At 43.8% G+C, this 19,876-nt stretch overlaps 1 protein-coding gene across 2 annotated transcripts in view; it reads left to right on the top strand.

The window, feature by feature from the left end:
• The first annotated feature begins 3,763 nt into the window (after positions 1 to 3,763).
• The window catches only part of PLCB1 (phospholipase C beta 1), a 669,180-nt gene continuing 653,067 nt past the window's right edge, over positions 3,764 to 19,876 (top strand). For both annotated transcript variants that reach the window (XM_026012292.2, XM_026012291.2), the window contains exon 1: positions 3,764 to 4,180. In XM_026012292.2, the coding sequence (XP_025868077.1) occupies positions 4,082 to 4,180 (99 nt within the window). In that variant the 5' untranslated portion in view covers positions 3,764 to 4,081. The remainder of the gene's footprint in view (positions 4,181 to 19,876) is intronic.

Genomic DNA, 19,876 nt, shown 5'->3' on the forward strand with positions numbered 1-19,876 from the left:
ACACTTATTACATCACTTATCAGGAAGTCTAGAAATGGTCAAAGACTTAATCTCATGAAGGACCATATTTGCATATTTCTACTTGGCCATCCTCTTTACACAGTAATGTACTACAAGAGAGAGAGAGGGTCGAGTGGAGAGAAATGTTTCCCTAAAGCCCTACCTTTCTAATCCATTGGCCAGATTCTGGTCTCTTAACCACCTTCTAAACTAATCAAAGACAAAGGGGAATAGGATTCTATAACTGACTTAGAATAGACTAATAATAGTTCATTCCCTGGGAAGACGGAGGAGCCACCTTCCCCAAGCATCTGAATCAAATTGAGGTTTGCTTACAAGAAAAAGAGGGTGGGAGGGTGCTGTTGAAAAGTAAGTGCTATGTTACTGAGTGTCTGGGAAGTGCTTAGCTTAGCTTAGCACTCTGGCCTATAGTGAGTACTCAGTAAAGGTTGGCTTTGCCAACTCCCTGAGGCTGACATTCTGGAGGTCAATGCTGTGCTCTCTCTCTCTCTCTCTCTCTCTCTCACACACACACACACACACACACACACACACACAAAAGAAAGAGAGAGAGAGAGAGAGAGAGAGAGAGAGAGAGAGAGAGAAAGAAAAAAAACCACACAGAACTTTGTATTGTTTTAAAAACAGAACAGAACACTGAACTTGATGGATCATAGGCCTGGTTCACACAACTTTGGATGTCCTTTTCATGACAAAAATCCCCATGCTTTAAAATTATTTCTGCCTTGTATCCTTACCCAGAGATGTGGAAAATGAGGGGGTTGATCCAACCTGCCTCAAGCCTTATACATGTTGAAGAGATTTATCCCATAGCCTTCCTGGATCAAACTGCATCTTCTCGCTGGCAGAGGAAGTTCCGGGAGCCTATGTTTGTCTTGAAACACCAACACTCTTTAGAATTCTACAGCGTTATTTTCCTTCTTATATTCACATTCACACTAACATCTGGGAAGGAACAAGAATATCTTATGAATGACTCAACCAGCTCTTGCTACCATAGTGGTATATAACAAATGACCCTCTAGCTTAGTAACATTCAACAATGGGCATCTATTGTCATGTTCATAAGTCTGCAGGTTGGCTGGGTTCTGGCAAATCTATGTTAGGTTCTTTTTTTTTTTTTTCTATGATAGGTTCTATGGATCTTCCTCCAGCCTGGAGATTAGGCCTCAGTCTGCCGAATAGGGCTCCCTGAGATATGTTTATCTCATGGCAATGACAAGAAACCCAAAGGGGCAAGCCCAACCTCACAAGCATATTTCAAGCCTTTGCTCATATTGCATCTCCTATCCCGTTGGCCAAAGCAAGTGCTACGGTCTAATATAAATGGGGTGGATAAATCACAGTCATCTAGTTGAAACTTGCAAGGTCACATGGCAAAATGTGTGGATGCACAAAGGGGCAAGGAATAGAACAAGGAGGGCATGACGACGAAGAAACTCAGTCTACCTTCTCATTTGGCTACAGCCCATCTCTAATCCTCCAAATTCCTCTTCTGGAGGCCACACCTCTTGTCTATCTTGTCTTTCTTAGCCACTCTGGTGGATAAAATCTATTTGCCCAAAATCCTTCCAGTAGGTAATGGAGAGATTGCAAAGAGAAAGAAAAGGGGAGAAAAAGAAAAGACAGAATAGGAACGAAAAAGAACCAATCTGGTAGGATCCATTGTAAGGACAATTGAGAAGGCCAGGAAAGTTGGAGGTAGTCTTGCTGCATCCTCTAAAGTAAGGAAAAGCAACGTGAGATTGTGATTGGTGCCTTCTGCAAGGTAACTGGCAAGCCAAAGCTACTGGTTAGAAGTTCTATGGAGAGTATACTCGGGTTTCAGTTTAGGGCCATGTGATCCAGATGAAATAAGTCAGCCTTTAGAGGGATTCTTTGTAGCAAGTGGCTTCTGAGGACAAGGTAAGGTCCCCACAAGAGAGCAGGAGTCTGGGGTCATGTTCACCAGGTTATCCATAGTGATTCTTAGTGCCTAGTATATAGCTGGTGATCAATACATATATTTTTTTAATGTATTGAACTATTTAGTAAGCAAATTTCCCCATTGGAGTTTTGGTAACGTTTTGACTTAGTTTATGAACGCTGGACCTGGAAAGCCCTAGTGACAGAAGACATGGAGAACAAATGCTTAAAAGAGAGGAAGGTGTCTCTCGTTCTTTGTTCATATACTGTTTTTCTTTTTTAAAATCAGTTTCATTGAGGTAAATTTTATTTATGATAAAATGTACTTGTTTTAGTTCTATGAGTTTTGACAAATGTGTACCTGCATGATATAGAATATTTCCAACACGCCCCAAATTTCCCTGGTGCCTTTTCTTTGCCAGTCCCTGTGCATTCCTGGCCATAAGCAACTAACGACCTGCCTTCTGTCCATATAGGCTATTCTGCCTATTCCAGAATTCTTCAAGTGGAATCGTGAATGTAATATGCAGCTCCTTCAGACGATTCATCCTTGGAGCGGATGCCCATTCCTTTTTACTGCTGAATAAAACGTTTTCCATTGTTTGGGCATTCCATTGTTTATTTACCCATTAAACCTGTTGATTGGCATATGCAGTTTCCAGTTTGGGCTATTATGAAGAAATCCATGAACACTGTTACATAAATGAAAACATATGTTTTCATTTCTCTTGGGAAAGTCCTGGGTATTATGATAAGTAAATGTTTAACTTTTTTATAAGAAACTGCTTCAAAATGGCTTTACCATTTCCTACTCTGTCCAGCAATGGATGGGACTTCCAGTTACCCTATATCCTCTCAAACACTGGTATTGGCAATCTTAAATTTCGCCTATCCTTGTGGAGGTTCTCTCTCTTTCTCCCTTTTTCTAAGAAATGAGAAATGTTTGTTGAATGGAGACGATCACTCTTAGATTCATGTTATTAAACGAGCAGGTTTCTCTCCCTAAGACATCTTTCTCCGTTGTCTCTCTCTCCTCTCTCGCCCTCTGTCCGTGTCTCTGTCTGTCCGTCCGTCTGTCTCTCTCTCTCTCTCACACACACACACCACGTGCAGAGAAGAGGGGCCCTTCTGTGTCCGTGGGAAGCAAGACCATTGTCTCTCTCTCTCGGGGTGGGCTTTGCTTTCTCAAAAGCACGACTTCGCCGCCTGCCCCTGCTTCAAGACCAGCGCGCTGCAAACTCTCAGGCGCCACGAGGTTTCCCCAAAGAGCCCTCACGCCGCCTCTCAACTGCTCCCTTCCCTACCAACCAATAAATCATATTTGCAAAGAGCTGGGCTGTGGCCGGCGCTGGAGCGCTCCAGCTTGGGGGCTGCCTCTCGGATGCCTCCCGACCTCCCCCGTTCTCCAGCCAGTTTGCACCCGAAGACACGTCAGGCTCCGGCGCAGGTTCCCCGGAAAGCCCCCGGGGGCGCGCGGCTCGAGGGCGCCCGGGCGCCCCTGCAACCGGGGCACGGGGCATGCTCAGAGGGCGCGCGGGCGGCGCAGGCGTCGGCTGCAGTGGGGCCCGCGGGCCGGGAGGTGCCGCTGCGTCCCCGCTTCCCGGCGCCTGACCCAGCGCGCAAAGTTGGGCTGGAAGCCGCCGGGGAAGGAGGGACCGAGCCGGCGAGGGTGGCGGGGAAGCGGGGCGGGAGGAGGTGGGAGGAGGGGAAGGAGCGGGTGGGGGGGCGCCGAGCGTGTGTCACTCGCGCTCTCCCTCTGTGCACGGAGGATGTGCTGAATGGTGCGCCTCGAGGCGGCGGCGGCGGCGGCGGCGGAGCAGGACCCGGCGGCAGCTGGCAGCCTCGGCCCCCGGCTCGGCTTCCCTTCGCCCTCCGAGGCCCCGCAGCCACCGCGGGCGCCCGACCCCGCGTCCCGCCCGGGGCATGGCCCGGCGCCTGGCCCCCGCGCGCCCCGCCTGCTGAGCCGCGCGGAGGAGCTGCGGAGGCCGGGAGGCCGGGAGGCCGGGAGGCCGGGAGGGGGAGGCCGGCGGGGGAGCAGAGCCGAGCGCCGCGGAGCCGACAAGGGAGCCCGCGCCCCGCGCCCCGCGCCCGCGCCCGCGCCCGCGCCCGTCCGTGCCGCGCTCGCCCGGGCCGCCCGGAGCCCCGATGAGCCCAGATGGCCGGGGCGCAGCCCGGAGTGCACGCTTTGCAACTCAAGCCCGTGTGCGTGTCCGACAGCCTCAAGAAGGGCACCAAATTCGTCAAGTGGGATGATGTAAGTCGGGGCGGCGGGCGGGGGGCGGGGGGCGCCGGCGGCGCGGGGCGGGCGGCGTGGGGGTGGGGCGAGGGGCGCGTTATGCAATGGGTGCGGCGGCGCCGCGGGGGGGCGCGGGGGGGCGCGGGGCGGGCGCGGGGCGCGGGGCGGGCTCGGGGCGCGGGGTGGCCCCTGGGGCGGCGGCGGCGGTGGCGGCGGCTCCGCGCGCTCCGGTGCTCCGCGGGGTCCCGAGCTGCCGTCTCCGCGGGGCCGGCCGGCGCCCCCCGAGGGTCTCCAGGCCTTGGGGCCCGAGGAGCGGGGGGCGGGCTTTGCCCGGCGACGGTCCTGGGAGTTTGGAAAGTGTGAAGTTGGGACCGGCTGGGGAGCGCCGGGTGTGACCGAGACGCGCCCTCCCCGCCCGCGGCGCACCCCCCGCACCCCCGCCCGCCCGCCGGCCCGTCCGGGAAGCCCCCGCCTCCGAGCCCCAGCCCGAGCCCGAGCCCCAGCCCCAGCCCCAGCCCGAGGCCGTGGGCGACCGCCCGCCGACCCTGCCGCGCTGCGATGGGGCCACGCGGCGGAGGACGCGGCGGTCCCGCCGACAGGTGGTCGCTGCAGCCAAACTTCCGCGCCGGGCCCCGGAGTGAGGGGCCTTGGGAGTGGCCGGCGAGGGCACAGATGAGGAGCCCTGGGGGGCGGCCGGGAGCCCCGCGGGGCCCAGGGGCGCTCAGCGGGCCTGCGGGCAAGTGGAGAGGCCCCCTGAGAACTGAGCCGGGAACAGACCCGCCCCCCGCCCCCCGTTTGTGTGCATCTTTTGCCAAGTGGGGCAGAGCTTAGCCCAGAGCCGGACCTCCAGGGTTCACTTGAGCCCTGCACCCCAAGACTTCAAGCGACGCCCCCACCCCACCCCACATTGCCTTCAAACACTTAACATTTACAACTGCTGAAAACATGGGAAAATTCAGATGGAGGACATTATCATATCAGTTTTCATGTGCTGGGTGTCACTCAAAAGGTTTGATAAGAGCAACCCACCGGGATAAACCTGAGCTGTCAGGATCTAGAGAAATGTAGGTCTACACATCTCTTAAACAGGAGGAATTACAGGGGAATAAGGTGTTCTTCTTGCTGAAAAGATTTTCCACCTAGTAAATTATAGCCTGTTATCCCCCAGGGTATTTTTCTCTAATCTTCTTAAGCCATTTTCCAGTGTCTGAAAACAATTTAAATATTCCAGGTAGCGAAACCAATTACTTAGGGGAGTGAGTCCGTGTCTATATTTTGTCCAGTTGGAAGTGCAAGCAGAACTTGGAGCATGAGCCGCAGCTTCCTTGAAAGCTAGTGCCAATTATTTGATGCCGTAGGCAAAGATGTAAACACACATCCTTTTACTGAGGACTTTACACTTTTCTTCTTCCGTCCCAGTGTAATGACCGGATGTTTTTGTAAATGGAATAGAATCTAAACAATAAATTCAGACACAGATTAAATGCTTTGTTTGTGTGAAGGAAAAACAGCAACAAGGAGCAAGAAAATGCAGTTCAGTAGCAAATAAAACAGGCTTGCCCACCTTGAGGTCTCCAATAGAGAGTTTACCTACAAGAAGGTAAGGGCAGAAAAGGGAGAGAGAGAGAGAGAGAGAGAGAGAGAGAGACTTTACAGAGTATAAAAGGATATTATAAACTCTGGATTTATTCACAGTGATGATTTTAAACAATGTTCCAGAATGTCTTATTTGAAAGAAAATAGCCAGTGTCACTTTGAAAATGAGGCTCTTCTGTGGAACACATTTTGATACATCCTGGTAGATGATTTTTATTACTGTGCATTCATGGCCTGTGTATTTCTTCTTTACCTATAATGCCAGACCCTACCCTAGATCAGGGGGGTGATGACCACTGTAGACAGAATCTCTGCTGTTACAGACCTTACATGATAGGTAGAGGAGAGAGAAAGTTATCAGGAGCACCACCGATCATATAGAGATGAGGAGTGATGCAATGAGAGTCATTACACTCTGTTGAGAGGCCACCAGGCAGACACCACCTGAAGGTGAGAAGTGCTCTTTCTGAGCACCCACAACAGTGAGTTTCCTGGGAAACCCTACAGGAGGGATGTATGCACTAAGGAGAGGCGGCCTGGAGAATCTTAGATCTTCTATAGGGGAGAACCTAGATTGCACCCAAGAGTCAAGTTATCTGGCATATGATGAACTCTCCAGTAAGCTCCGTAGCTCTGCATCTCCGTGGTGATCTGTGAACTAAGAGGCCACCAGACTTTCTTAGGTCCCCTGTATCCTCCTCAGGTGGATATAGGTGGCCTAAGTTTACTTTTGAACTTAGGTTCAGGTTCATATTTGCCATTCCAAAATCAAACTAGTTGAGGTGATCCGGCTAACTATATTGCATCATAGTGATACTGCATGATGAAGACAAAAGAGAACTAGATCTTGAGTCCAAAGGCTTGAGTTTACCTGCTGATTCTCTTGCCAGTCACCTGTGTTACTTTAGGTTAATCACTTGCCTCTTCTGAATCTTTGCTGCCTCTTGTGCAAGACTGTGAGAATGCTCCTTTTTTTTTTTTTTAAACCAATTTTACATAGCATGGTTGGAAGTACGCAGTAGGATAAAGCAGCACTTCTCACACTTGAGCATACATCAGAAACATCAGAGACATACATCAGAGCGGGCTTGGCAACACTCAGATTGCTGATCCCACTCTCAGGGCCTGATTCAGAAGGTCTGAGGTGGGGCCTGAGAATCTGAATTTCTCATAGGATTTTTTTTTTTTTTTTTTTTTGAGTGATAATGAGGCTGCCGGTCTGGGGAACCACACTTTGAAACCACTGAGATAAGATTTGTGAAGTAACTTAAAAAGTATGATAGATAGCTCCCGTGATCTTGTCAGTCTGTGTCAATTTTTGCTAGTTTGTGATTTTAATTTTATCTCTATGTTTCCATGTTGAGAAATTCATCCAGTTGTTACCTTTCTATCTAAGAGGTAGAAGGACCTCAATGACAAAATCATGGATATTCTTTTTAGATCTTATGGCCTATCTTATGAAGTGTCTCTGATGCCTAGGCTGGCTTACCTTACACTCGTATGTGTCTTTTGAATTTCCTTTATGCAATAAAAAATTTTCAGCATTGTTACCTGCTTCTAATGGAATTGTTAGAAAGGGAAAAACAGACGATTTTTGAGAGGCCGTTTTGTCTGTCTTTGAGCCGGGGAGACTCCTGTGTTTTTCTTTTTTGGCTCTGACTTTGGGAAGTACCTGCTGCCTCTTGCCCCGGGGTACATCCCCACCTGCTTGTCCAGAGGAGATGTAAATGCTGGAAATAATCTTAAAATCTCTCAAATATCTGATCTCACTTAAAACCTATAGAATTCTGCTCTTTGGTCTTTAAGAAGAAGGATGCACAAACTCGTAAAAGAGATTCTCAATAGCCCATTGCAAAGCATAAGAATACATTTGAAAATGGTAAGTGTGGGACTATTTAGAATTGTGGAGAGATTATCTCTTGTTCCTTGACTGGTTAAAACACCATAAGTACTGTTTTTCTGACCACCATATGGAATGGAAGATGCCAGCTAGGCCAGGTGCAGTGCCCTGCATAATCTGCTGGCTACCTGCCAGGATCATGGCTGTGGATGCTCTACAAGTGGTAGTCAAAAGCTTTGACTAAACAAGGCACTAACCAATCACAGCAGACGGTAGGTGGGCAATAGAACTGGAGCAGGGACGGTGGAGAACACCCTCTTGCACCAGGGCCAGCCACTGGCCTTTCTTCTGCCTGATTGTGGGGAGGGCTAGGGGTCCTCAGGCACTGTGGGGCATAGAATTATTTCAGTGTTTGAACAACTAGTAATTGCGTGTCAGAACATCAAGGCCAAACCTTGTCCTCCAGAACTTGGTCAGCAGATATAGAACTGACCTATCTTGGTTATCTGTTTTACCAATGATATCAAAGGATGCAACTTTATCTTTGCTTTTATTTTGCACTTGTATGTTACAGGCCCCTGTAGTGGAGGTGGGTACAAAAGACTGTGAATGTTGTAGGAGAGTTCTGGTGAGATGGACAGTGGAGGGGGGTTCTTTCTGCATCTCAAGGAGCTTGAGAGAATGTCAGTCTGCCCCCCACCATGTTTGGCCTTGCTCTGTATTGGAAAGCATGGGGAAGAAAAGAGGAAGAGTAGAAATCATATTTCTACTCCCTCCTGGGCTCTGATTTGCCTCTGTGCCTCTGTGTAAGGTCCCAGGACCCCGTCTCTTTGTTCCACAACCTCTAAGGCATGGAGGGCTTCTTTCTCTAGTTTTGCCCTCCAAATTCTGATCTCGCTATAAGTAAGTTACTTAATGCACCTCAAACTGAGATTCCTCATCTATGATGTGAGGATTGTAATATTTCCTTCTGCCCACACCAGCTGGTAAGGTTAAATGAGCGAAGGCATATGCATTGTTTTGTATAGTGCCTGACACACAGGAAACTCTTAATAAAACACAGTTTTAAAAATTATTGTTCCTCTAATAGTTAGAGGGCCATGAATTTTATCATAGTGGCCAGTGTATGTTAGACAACTCTTTTATTCTACAAGTGGGATGATCCAGATCTTCTGTTCATTCCCTTTCATGTGTGTTCATATTTTATAGTTGGGAAAAAAGAAAAAAAAATCTGTTTTTTACTCTTTTAAAAAAATTCAGGTGTTTCAGAGAAAATGAATCTTTATAAAAAAGATTATAAAAAAGACACATACTCTTTAAAGCAAGTCAGTTTACAAAGCATCCGTAAGTTTTATTTCTACTTAAATTAAAAAATATATATATATGGAAAGAAGAAACAGTTAAACAAAACTCTTATAATTTGGTAAGAACATACATATTGAAAATAAATAAATATATATATATATATATACACACATATATATATAAATAATCTTTGTACATTCTCATAAATACAGTCTAACTCGACAGTTATACCTGTGACTGGCTAAGTTGTTTGAGAAGAAGGCTGAGGAAGCTCAAAGGTTTGGATTTGCATTAATGCCCCATGGATTTGAAACAAGTAGCACCCTCCTCCCTTTCCACTGCTCTTCCCCCCACAAACAAAATCTCTGCAGTTAAAACAGGTAGTGGGAAATGTGCGATATACCACTCAGCATCATACACAAAAGCTTAGTTAGAACACTTGCATTATGTAGAATCTGCGGTTACAGTTTCCAAAATGATGGAAGCAGATGATGGATGACACTGACAAAATTAATGAGGGAGCAGAGGGGAAGGGTTCATGAGATGGGCATTCGGCAGCACTCACTTTGGAAAGGTTATGGGAAACAGAGAAGAAATAGCTCCGGCTGGTAGGTGGTGGATCCGGATGGGACCCCCACAGAGTGAGAGACAGATTTCAGGCTGGAAAGCTGGCAGATGCCCTCAAAAATGCCACTTAAATATGCCCAAATATGTCCATTTTTCTATGTTCAAAGACCTTCTGTGACTTTCTCATTGATAGTAATTACTTTAAGTGTAAAAGTATTAACTTTTCCAAAGCCTCGTCAAATAAAGCTGTTTTAAGCTTTTTATCAGAGTGTAACATGCACACAGCAAAACACAAAAATCTTCTGTCCCCCTGGCTCCGTTTTCACAAAATGAACACTTTCAGTAAGCAGCACCAGATCACGAACAGCACTACCAGCCTCGGTGCTACCTTCAGGTCCTTATACCTCCTGGAGGCGGGAGGGGGAGGGTAACAGTCATCCTGGCTTATAACTGTATAGATTGGTTTTCCCTATTTTTGATCTAAAAAGCTATTTTTTTAAAAGAAAATTTCCGTGAAAACAAAATAAACTCTCTTCAGCCTAAAGCATGGTTTTTTGTTTCTGTTTTTTTTTTTTTTAAGATTTATTGACTCATGAGAGACACAGAGAGATAGGCAGAGACATAGGCAGATGGAGAAGCAGGCTCCCTGCAGGGAGTCCGATGCGGGACTCGATCCCAGGACCCTGGATCACGACCTGAGCCAAAAGCAGACACTCAACCATTGAGTCACCCAGGTGCCCTTAAAGTATGTTTTTATTAACTGCTGAATGAACCCTCTTGAACAATACAACAAAAGTGACTTGCCTTCTGTTTAGACGGCAATTGGTTAGCTCCTCATCTGTCCTAAAGGTGAAGTCTGGAAAGAGAAGCAGTTGTAAATGCCCCAACGGAGGAAACAGTTAAACAAAACTCTACTAATTTATTTATTTATTTTTAAAAATATTTAATTTATTTATTCATGAGAGACACAGAGAGAGCGAGGCAGAGACACAGGCAGAGGGAGAAGCGGGCTCCACGCAGGGAGCCCGATATGGGACTGGATCCCAGAACCCTGGGATCACTCCCTGAGCCAAAGCCAGATGCCCAACTGCTGAGCCACCCAGGTGTCCCACAAAACTCTAGTAATTTAGCAAGGAAATGTAATGCCTACAGGCTGTGATTGGCATGGGAAAGCAGACCAGCAGAGTGCTGTTTGTGGGATATATTTTTCTCTTCTAGATTTTCTCTCTTATCTTGCCTAACTTTGATATTCCTACCTGCAGTGCATTAGGATAATTTGCTCTGGCTATTAGCATATCTTGAATACTTCCCTTGAAAGTTCAGCTTATCAATAAATAGCTTCAAATTATATTTACCTGCAATGATGTTTAAATGGGACAGGAACATTTTCCTTTTTTCTGTTGAACTTGGTAACCTGTGGTTAAATGTTTCTTTATCATGATCATTTCATGTTATCATGAACAAGGAGTGCCAGCAGAAAATGGAATGGGATTGATTGTGAATTGTTGACTAATGCTACAGTCTCACCTAAATAACACAACCTTGGTGACTGAAAATGTAGGTTTTCCTGTTACTCAAGCTGATGTTAGTAGGTTCATGCAGCCTTTTCAAATCATGTCATAAATTCCATCTGCTCAGACAGATTTCATAATGCTTGCTTTTCCCTGTCTATGCCATGTTTGATGCCCAATCTAAGCCATGTGCTCCTGTGTATCAGTAGGGAAGGGAACTGGAGGCATTTTTTTTCGAGATCAGTTACACATAAGATTTTAAGGGAGCCATCAATTTCTGTAACTAACTGAAATATCATGTAAAGAAGGCTGGATTCTTTAAGAGCTCTGGTTCCCTTCTGATCTCTTTGAGTTCTGTTATTTGAATTTACTATCTTCTTCACAGGTTAATTTCAATTTTGGGAAATTTTGACTTTAATTTGCATTCTGAAAAAATACTTGGGCCTGTGTCTTAATTGATATTGACTAAATCTGTACATTAAAAAAAATCTGTTTGCTTATCCAGAAACTATATTATTGTAAAGGGGGAGAGAGACTATTATATAAATTAAGAAAAAGCCTCAGTATTAAAACAGAACAAAAGTAGCTCATATCTGTTTTTCATTTCAGCGGCTCTTTTGGTTCATGATATTTGCTTTATGTTTTGTTTCTTTTTATTGCATTAAAGCTTTATGAGCAAGCTCAGGGAAAATGGATCAGTTAACAAGGAAAACACTTTTACCTGAACTATAGAATGATGGATATCATTCTGTAACACTGATACCTAAAAGATTAAGAGATCATTTTGCTGTAAAAAACCAAATTTTCTTTGAGAATTGTTTGTAAATTAGGTAAGAGAAAGTTAATTTGATTCATTTTATAGAAGAGGCCATATGAACTCAAAAAGAAATGGAAGACCACAGAGCAAGTCAGCAAGTGGACTAAGAAATTAAAAAAAAAAATTAAAGGATGCTAACCATGAAGCTTTCTCAGGTGTTCTGTCTCAGGTATGGTTGAGTCTCACTTAGTGTCAATTTTCACATCCTCTTAGTCCGACTTTATAAAATGCAGAGTCTGGAAATCTAAAGCTGTGTTTACCAGACTCTCTGGAGGCATCTGATATTCTGGCTGTAAATTAAGTTCCACCAGTAGGAGATGCACTCATATGAGATGTGGAGAGCAGAGGTGTGAGAGAAGCCACCATTCTGCATTCTTGGGGTTGTTTGCATAGACATAAGAGATGTTTAAGGAAGAAGCATTACCTTCTCTAATTGTACTCCAATGGTTTGTTTCCAGGGCCATGAGTATAAAGAGTCAATGGCAAGAGGGTACTGGCTGTTATCAGATTATGCTACCGTCGCTTTCAACTAAGCTGGTGTGTTTTGGACTTAGGAGTTCCTTCTGGGTTCCTTACCTTTTGGAATATGGTGGAGGCAATAGGTCTCCTCAAGCGTCAGTTCTGTGGTGTTTTGGGGTCATTCATGGTGGCCCACCTGGAAGTCCACTTCAGCAAACTTTGTGATTCTGTAGAATGCTTAATTACTGTAATTAAATCCTTTTTTGTTCAAAATTTCTTTTCTTCACTCTTACCTGCCTGATATGCCTTTTATGGTTCTAGGATTTCATGAGTTTTAATCCTTATGTGCAATAACCATGTACATCCCATGTGGTTTTCTCCTTCAATATTACATTTGAGTAACATAGAATTTTGCTATAATGCTGCCTTTGGAGTTCAATATTGAGAGTGAGTCCTAGTAACAGGCACTTATACTTGTAAAGCACTATTATTTATCTACATTCACCCTCATCAAGACCACCTTGAGTGATAGGAAAAGGGCAAGCATTATACTCATTTTGCATAGAAGTAAACTGATGCCAATGAGTTGTGACTTGCCCAAGGACATACCAGTAGTTACTTAAATTTAAAACTAAGCCTGGTTATGTTCTGGGTTCTTTCAAGTCTGCCATAGTATCCTTAAACAGAATCCTTTGGGTAATAAAAGACTCAATAGAATCCACATAAATACTAGTTGAAAAATATTCCTTGGCTTCTCCAAAGAATCTCCCTGATTTTAGGATTCATACAAATGGTATTTAGATCCCTAAAAACTGATACCTTTTGGCTAGCGTCTTTAAAAACAGATATTTTTATGGAGTATATGCAGAGTCCATTTTTGCCTACATCATGTTACATGGCAACATAGGAAAGCTTCTTTACTTCTTTGAGGCATACAGGCCAGTGTATATTCTAATCTACAAATGTTCTTTATCAGTCATTCAATATAGACACATGGTTTATTTAAATGTTCAGAAATGGTGTTAGAGGTAATTTTTTTCATTGCCTAGTAAGTGACACTTTTGTATCTAGCAAGACTCATTACCTGTGCTTCTCCACCTTCTTCTCTTCCCAACATACTTGCAAAATGTTGTCTTTTGTTGGTTTCCCATTAAGACCAGTCTTGTGGCTTCTTCTGGAAGTCATTGATCTTGGAATCTTTAGTAGGCATGGAGGAAATGTAGATGAAGTTCTTAAGCAAAATGAAGAATGGCTTGAATTCGAGGTACTGTCCCTGAGAGGCCAGATCTACATTACCAGCACAGGAAGGTGCATACAGGGAGGTTGATATGCTTGTCTGTCCTACAACTGGACCAAGGCACCTGGCAGACTATGTCTTTGTTATTTATCTCCTTCCCTGGGGCAGAGCATAGGCCTGGCACTCAGTAAGGGCTGAGAGGATGTTTTTGGAATGAAGGAAGTGTCTGATGTGTGTCTGGCTTACAGTGGGTTCACACAGGGGAGGCAGACCTGGAGGTGGTCATATTCTGAAAGACACCTTCATGACGCATTGAGTGTGACATTGGTGGGAAAGCCCTGCCTTACATCCTACCATTCTATCTGAAATCTCCCAGAGTTCTAAAGGACTCTATGGCCTTCTTAAATAGGGTTTCTTGATGGAGGTTGGAGAAGCAAAATGTTTATTGTCAGTACAGAGCTGACTGCTGTTACAGGACCGATTTCCTGTAAGGTACAAATATGGCTCAAGGTTGAGTGTGTACTCAATTGCAATTTAATATTGGTTGAAAATTATGATGCTTAATGTATTTGCATTCCATATTCTGAATGTTACTGGTGGCTTCTGTTTTCTGAAAAAGATGTTTGCACAACTACCAAGGTATTGCTGTGAAAATTGCCCTTAAGGAAATTCAGACACGTTGGGAGTGACAGAACAAAACACTGATACTTGTGCAAACATTCTCTTTATTACTCTAATGATTCACTGAGACTTCCTTCCTTCACCACTCCTCATTTAATTCCTGGGGCCACCTACATTCTCCCACCTTCCCTCTGTTCCCTGGAAAAGCAGACCTCTCTGTGTACTGGAGCCCATGTTTCCTGGTTTCTCTGGATCCTGACTTTATTATTACCTCCGCTTTGATAGTATCTGTGAAAGTTTTCCTTCTGCTGAAGCTCCTCCAAAAACATATCAATATGCCTTTTATTTTTAAATTTTTTAAAAAAGATTTTGTTTATTCATGAGAGACACAGAGAGAGTCAGGGACATAGGCAGAGGGAGAAGCAGGCTTCCTGTGGGGAGCCCGATGTGGGACTCGATCCCAGGACCCTGGGATCATGCCCTGAGCCGAAGGTAGACACTTAACCACTGAGCCACCCAGGCATCTCTCAATATGCCTTTTAGTCATATATATCCCAAGGTAGAATTCAGCACAATGTTTTCCAGTCTTCCTTGTGTAGTCATTACCCCCTTCATCATTTTCCCACCACCACAAAAGTGTTGCTTATACCCACATCTTCCTTTCCTTACATCCCAGCCACTCCTTCTCAGTCCTCCAAAGCCTTGTTCTGCCCTTACCATTGCTTTGGAAATTCTCTTGCCAACCTGGCAATTCTCCTGGCAACCTGCTAGGTGCCAACCCCAACTGATAGTTTGCAGAACCTATCTTTGCTTCCTTGCTTCTTTTCCTGCCATATCTTTCCATCCACCCATTCAGCATTCATAATGAAAATATGCATTGATGCCTCTTATAAACTAGATATTTTATTAGTGTTGTGGAGTTATGATGATAAATAGTTTGGTTCCTGCCCTGGTGAAGTTTGTATTTTATTGGGGAGGGGGGAGAGATGCTAAAGAAATAGGAGCGTAATTACTTCATTATAATGGTGTTAGTAAGTGCTACAGAAAAAGATCTAGAGGTACATGTGAGCATAAGAAATGTGGAAGGGTCCCTGGGAGGCATTCTATTTATGGGAAGACCTGCGTTCTAAGTAGGACTTGGGCCATCAAAAGGCGGGGAGAGTGTGTCAGGCCAATGGAGCAGCACATGGGGGCATTCCAAGGATCAAAGGATGTGTCCTTTGAAGGACAGAGCAGAATAAGCAGATGGGGAGCTTGTGGTTCAGGTAATGCTGGCAGGATGGCAAGTGGCCTGCTTAGGCCACTGCAAGGTTTTATCATAAAGTTAATGGGAAGCCGTTGAAGCCATGTTTTCAGCCTCAGTATTATTGACATTTGAGGCTAGATCATTCTTTGTTGTAAGGGGCTGGTCTGTGCATTGTAGGACGTTTTGCACCATCCCTGGCTTCTACCCACTAGATGTCAGTAGTAAAAGCCCCAGTTCGACAAACAAAATTATCTCTGGACATTGCAAAATTGCCCCAGTTCAGAACCACTGATTTAAATCTTAGCAACTGATTTTTAAAAGTATTGGGCTAACGCATGTGCATGAGTGTGCCAACACACACACACACACACACACACACACACCAGGCCAGGAAGCATATGAGAAGATGTTCAACGTCATTAGTCATAAGAAAATGCAAATTCAGACTGCAGTGTGATGCCCCTTTATACCCACAAGAGTTATATCTTACTAAAATGGTCTCTTTCCTCATCTGATGTCCCCAATAAGCCACAGCACCTTGGGTGACTGGGGATCTGGGCTTCTGTTTGAATCTGTACTACAGTGTCTGAAGTAACTTGTGTAGTATTTGAAGAAATATGTTTCCAACTTTTCCCTGTATTCTGTTAAGAGAGATTTTTATACCTGTCGGTAAAATGCACATATTGAAATGGTGCTTCTCTCCACTGTTTTGCATCTTCTCTTCTGGACCTGGTAACAGACCTCCTCTGCTTTCCTTTAGTTGAGGGAAATTTCAGACTGGATAGACCTGGGGAAGAAAATTCTCATCAATGCTGATGTATGTAGAAGTTTTACCTCACTGATCCTAAGCCAATACTTTAACGTCTTTTATTATTTTATTTTTAATTTTTATTTTTTTTGCATAGTTAGGACTGCATTGCCAATGTTTGAAGGGATCACATCTGCTTTCTGTGACCCTTAGAATTCTTTTTTCCCTGTTTATACAACTGCAACGTATATATTTCCCATCTTTGGCTCTTCTTTTTCCTGATGCAGGTCTTGGGCAATCCCTATGGAACATTGCTTGTTATTTTTCCTTGTTGACTCTGTAATACTGATTAATTTGGACTTGCATGTCTTTATTCATATGTGTTCTCTTGTAACAGCATAAAATCAGAGTCATGTGGAGTTAGGATCGTGGTCAATGTTGGCCAATAGACTTTCTGATAATGGCACAGAGGAATATGCCGTGGGTCTGTGGACTGGTCCTTGACGTTAGCCTTAAGGTTTAGGGTTATTCTTTGAACTAGTTTGCTAGGGCTGCCGTTACAAAGTACCACAGGGAGGCTTAAACAATAGAATTGGATTTTCTCACAGTTTTAGAGGCTTGAAATCCAAGATCAAGGTGTTGGCAGAACTGGTTCCCTCCTCGTGAGGGAAACATCTGTTCAGGCCCGGACTGTTGGATGGCCAACTTTTCCCTGTGTCTCTGCATCATCTCCTCTCTGTATGTTTCTGTGTCCAAACTTCCTCTTCTATAAGAACTCCAGCCTTATCGGATTTGGGCTCACCCTTGTGACTTCCTTTGAACGTAATAGCCTCCGTAGAGAGTCCAGATATGGTGATGGTTATTTTGAAGCACTAGGGTTGGGACTTCAACATATATATTTTTTGTGGGGGGCACAGTTCAGCCCACAACATACCTCAACCTGGCTGGCAAAGTCTGTTGCTTAGAGGGGGCAACATGATGGCTCTATTTATTTATTTGAAGAATTGAGACTTAGAGAAGCAACTAGATTTATTTTGTACTACGTAGATGTTAAAAGTGGATGGTAGCTGCGTGTATGGAAAAACCCCAAAACTTGCTAGGTGGAATTATCTGGCCAAGTTCGTTTTGTGAAAAACATCTCCCTGCTAATGAGAAACCTTATTTCTCCATAGTTTTAGAGCTGCACTCCCCAGTAGAAATAAAATGCAAGCCACTTAGGAATTTAAAATTTTCTAGTAGCCCTATTAAAAACAGCTAAAAGGAAACAGATGGAATTAATTCTAACAAGATAGTTTATTTAATCCACTATATTTATTTCAATATATAATCTGTATTAACAATTATTATTATTGTTTTTAAAGATTTTGCTTATGTATCTGAAAGAGGGGGAGAAAGAGAGTGTGCCCTTGAGAGTGGGGGATGGATAGAGGGAGAGGGAGAAGCAGGCTCCCCACTGAGCAGAGAGCCTGATGCCGGGTTTGATCCCAGCACCCTGAGATCATGACTTGAGCCTAAGGCAGACACTTCATGGACTAAGCCACCTAGGCACCCCTCAATATTAACAATTATTAATGAGCTATTTTATATTCTTGTTTTCATTCCTTGTCTTTGAAATCAGACAGCACATCTCAGTTGAACTAGCCACATTGGTAAGTGTTTAGTCACCACAGATGGCTAGTAAGTCCATCTTGGACTTCAGGCACAGAGCATGGATTCTCAAGTGGGGGCAGTCACCTCCAAAAAACTGAAAATGGTCTTGAGGGACAAAAAAATCTTCTTTTTAAAATTTTGTATAAAACACAGATACACATACAACATATACATCCTAGGAATACCTGTGATACAATTTCTTTGAGGATGATTAGGAAAATAAATGCCTAAAAGGGCTCCTTAGTGGGACAATAATAAAAAAGAAAATAAATTGCAAAGCAGAAGCTTCTTATATCATTATATCAGTCTCACTGTGGATCTATTGATGAGATAGGGGTGTGAGTAAAACAGTTTCTATAAAAATAAAGAGAAGTAAATGGAAATTTACCTCACATCATCTACTGTTACTTAAGACAAGTATGTTTATCAGTGTTCTCTTTTCCAAGGCAGATGTTTATTGGGTAAAAAAAACCTGTAAAACCTGTTAACTTGAAATAAGCAAGTTAAAGTTGAATTCCTAGAGGCAATGTATTTACAAGACACAGTTTTGTCTACATTTTAAGCTCGCTGGTACTCCTTGGGCCTTTACATCACTGTGTCCTGACCCAAAGCTCACCCATTGTAGGCCAGTGTAGTGGATCTCAAAGTGTGGTCCCAGAACCAGCAGCAGCAGCACTGAGGACTTGTTAGAAATGCATGTTTTCAGTCTCCAGCCCAAACCTATTGAATGAAAAACTCTGGGGAAGGGGCTCAGCATTCTGTGTTTTAACAAGCATTTTTAGTAAAATCTCATGCACCCAGAAGTTTGAAAGCCACCATCTTAAATAGAATACATGTCTTAAGGATATTGATGGAGAGAAACAAATAACAGACTCCCTGAGAGTTGTCTCCATTTTTCTGCAGTAAAATGCAGCAAGAGTTACAGTCTCTGCAGTTTCCTTGGAAATGAAGGATGACCATATATTTCAAACTTCAAACTAGAGCATATGTTCTGACAATTAAGAATACTTGTGATCTGGGTGGAGTGGCTACTTTGGTACAGGGAGAATATAGACACTTGCAGCTATGTGGGAGGTGGGAAGAAAGCAGGTGGAATTGAAAATGGATATTCATGTATTTCTGGGTCAAATCCTGCCTTGGATGGCAAGAATGCCAAGTTCCAGCTGATCTTGGAATGTTAGAGGTGATTATGGAGGAAGCAGGCAGGTAGCCGAGATAAATGATCATTTAACAGAGGGACCGTGGCTGGAAGATTGGGGTCAAGAAAATTTAACAAAGGAGCTATAATTTTGAAGGAGGAGAAGGAATTAGCTAGAAATACTAGAAATAGCAGTATCGGAAGCAAATGAGGCAGCCTAATACAGTGTTCTAAAATATAAATTTGAAAAAAAAAAAAAAAGAAAAAAAAATAAAATATAAATTTGAGCAGGTTTACTATACTGATTTTAAATATTTGATTGTCTGGGATCCTTGCAGTAACTTGTCACCAAGATTCCGATTAGAATCTTGTCAGATGCTCTTGTCAGACACTCTGATAAGAAAAGGAACTGATCTGCAAATGATATGTTAAAACCACAGGTTAATTCCAGGTTCACCGGAAGTGGGGATGTGTGCTGCATGCAGCCTGTCAGAAAGTTTCATTTTGCCTGATTTTAGAGGATGGTGGGTGATAAAACATACTTGAAAACATTGCTATGATTTATTGCAAATATTGCTATGAACTTTTTTGCATATAATCTCATTGAAGCAGCTTAAACTATTTTAAAAATTGTTCTTTCACTCTCATATTAAATTTGTTTTCAAATCTTTTTTTTTTTTTGCATTTAGAAGTAATTTTGAGATTTTAAATTCCAGCCGAAGTTCTGTGCAGCAGCACAATCCTTGTAAAATATATTTTCCAAACTGCACGTTAAAAATAAATCTTAAGAATATCAAGATAAAACAGAATGGCAATGGCAGTACTTCAAAAACTTAAACACAGGACTGCGATATGATCCAGCTATTTCACGTCTGGATATAAAACAGTTGAAAGCAGGGACTCAGAGATTTGTGAATCTATGTTCATAGCAGCATTATTCCCAATAGCCAAAAGGTGGAAACAACCCAAAGGTCCGTTG

Source organism: Vulpes vulpes, chromosome 14 (assembly GCF_048418805.1).
Source record: "Vulpes vulpes isolate BD-2025 chromosome 14, VulVul3, whole genome shotgun sequence".
In the NCBI taxonomy this organism is placed as follows: domain Eukaryota; kingdom Metazoa; phylum Chordata; class Mammalia; order Carnivora; family Canidae; genus Vulpes; species Vulpes vulpes.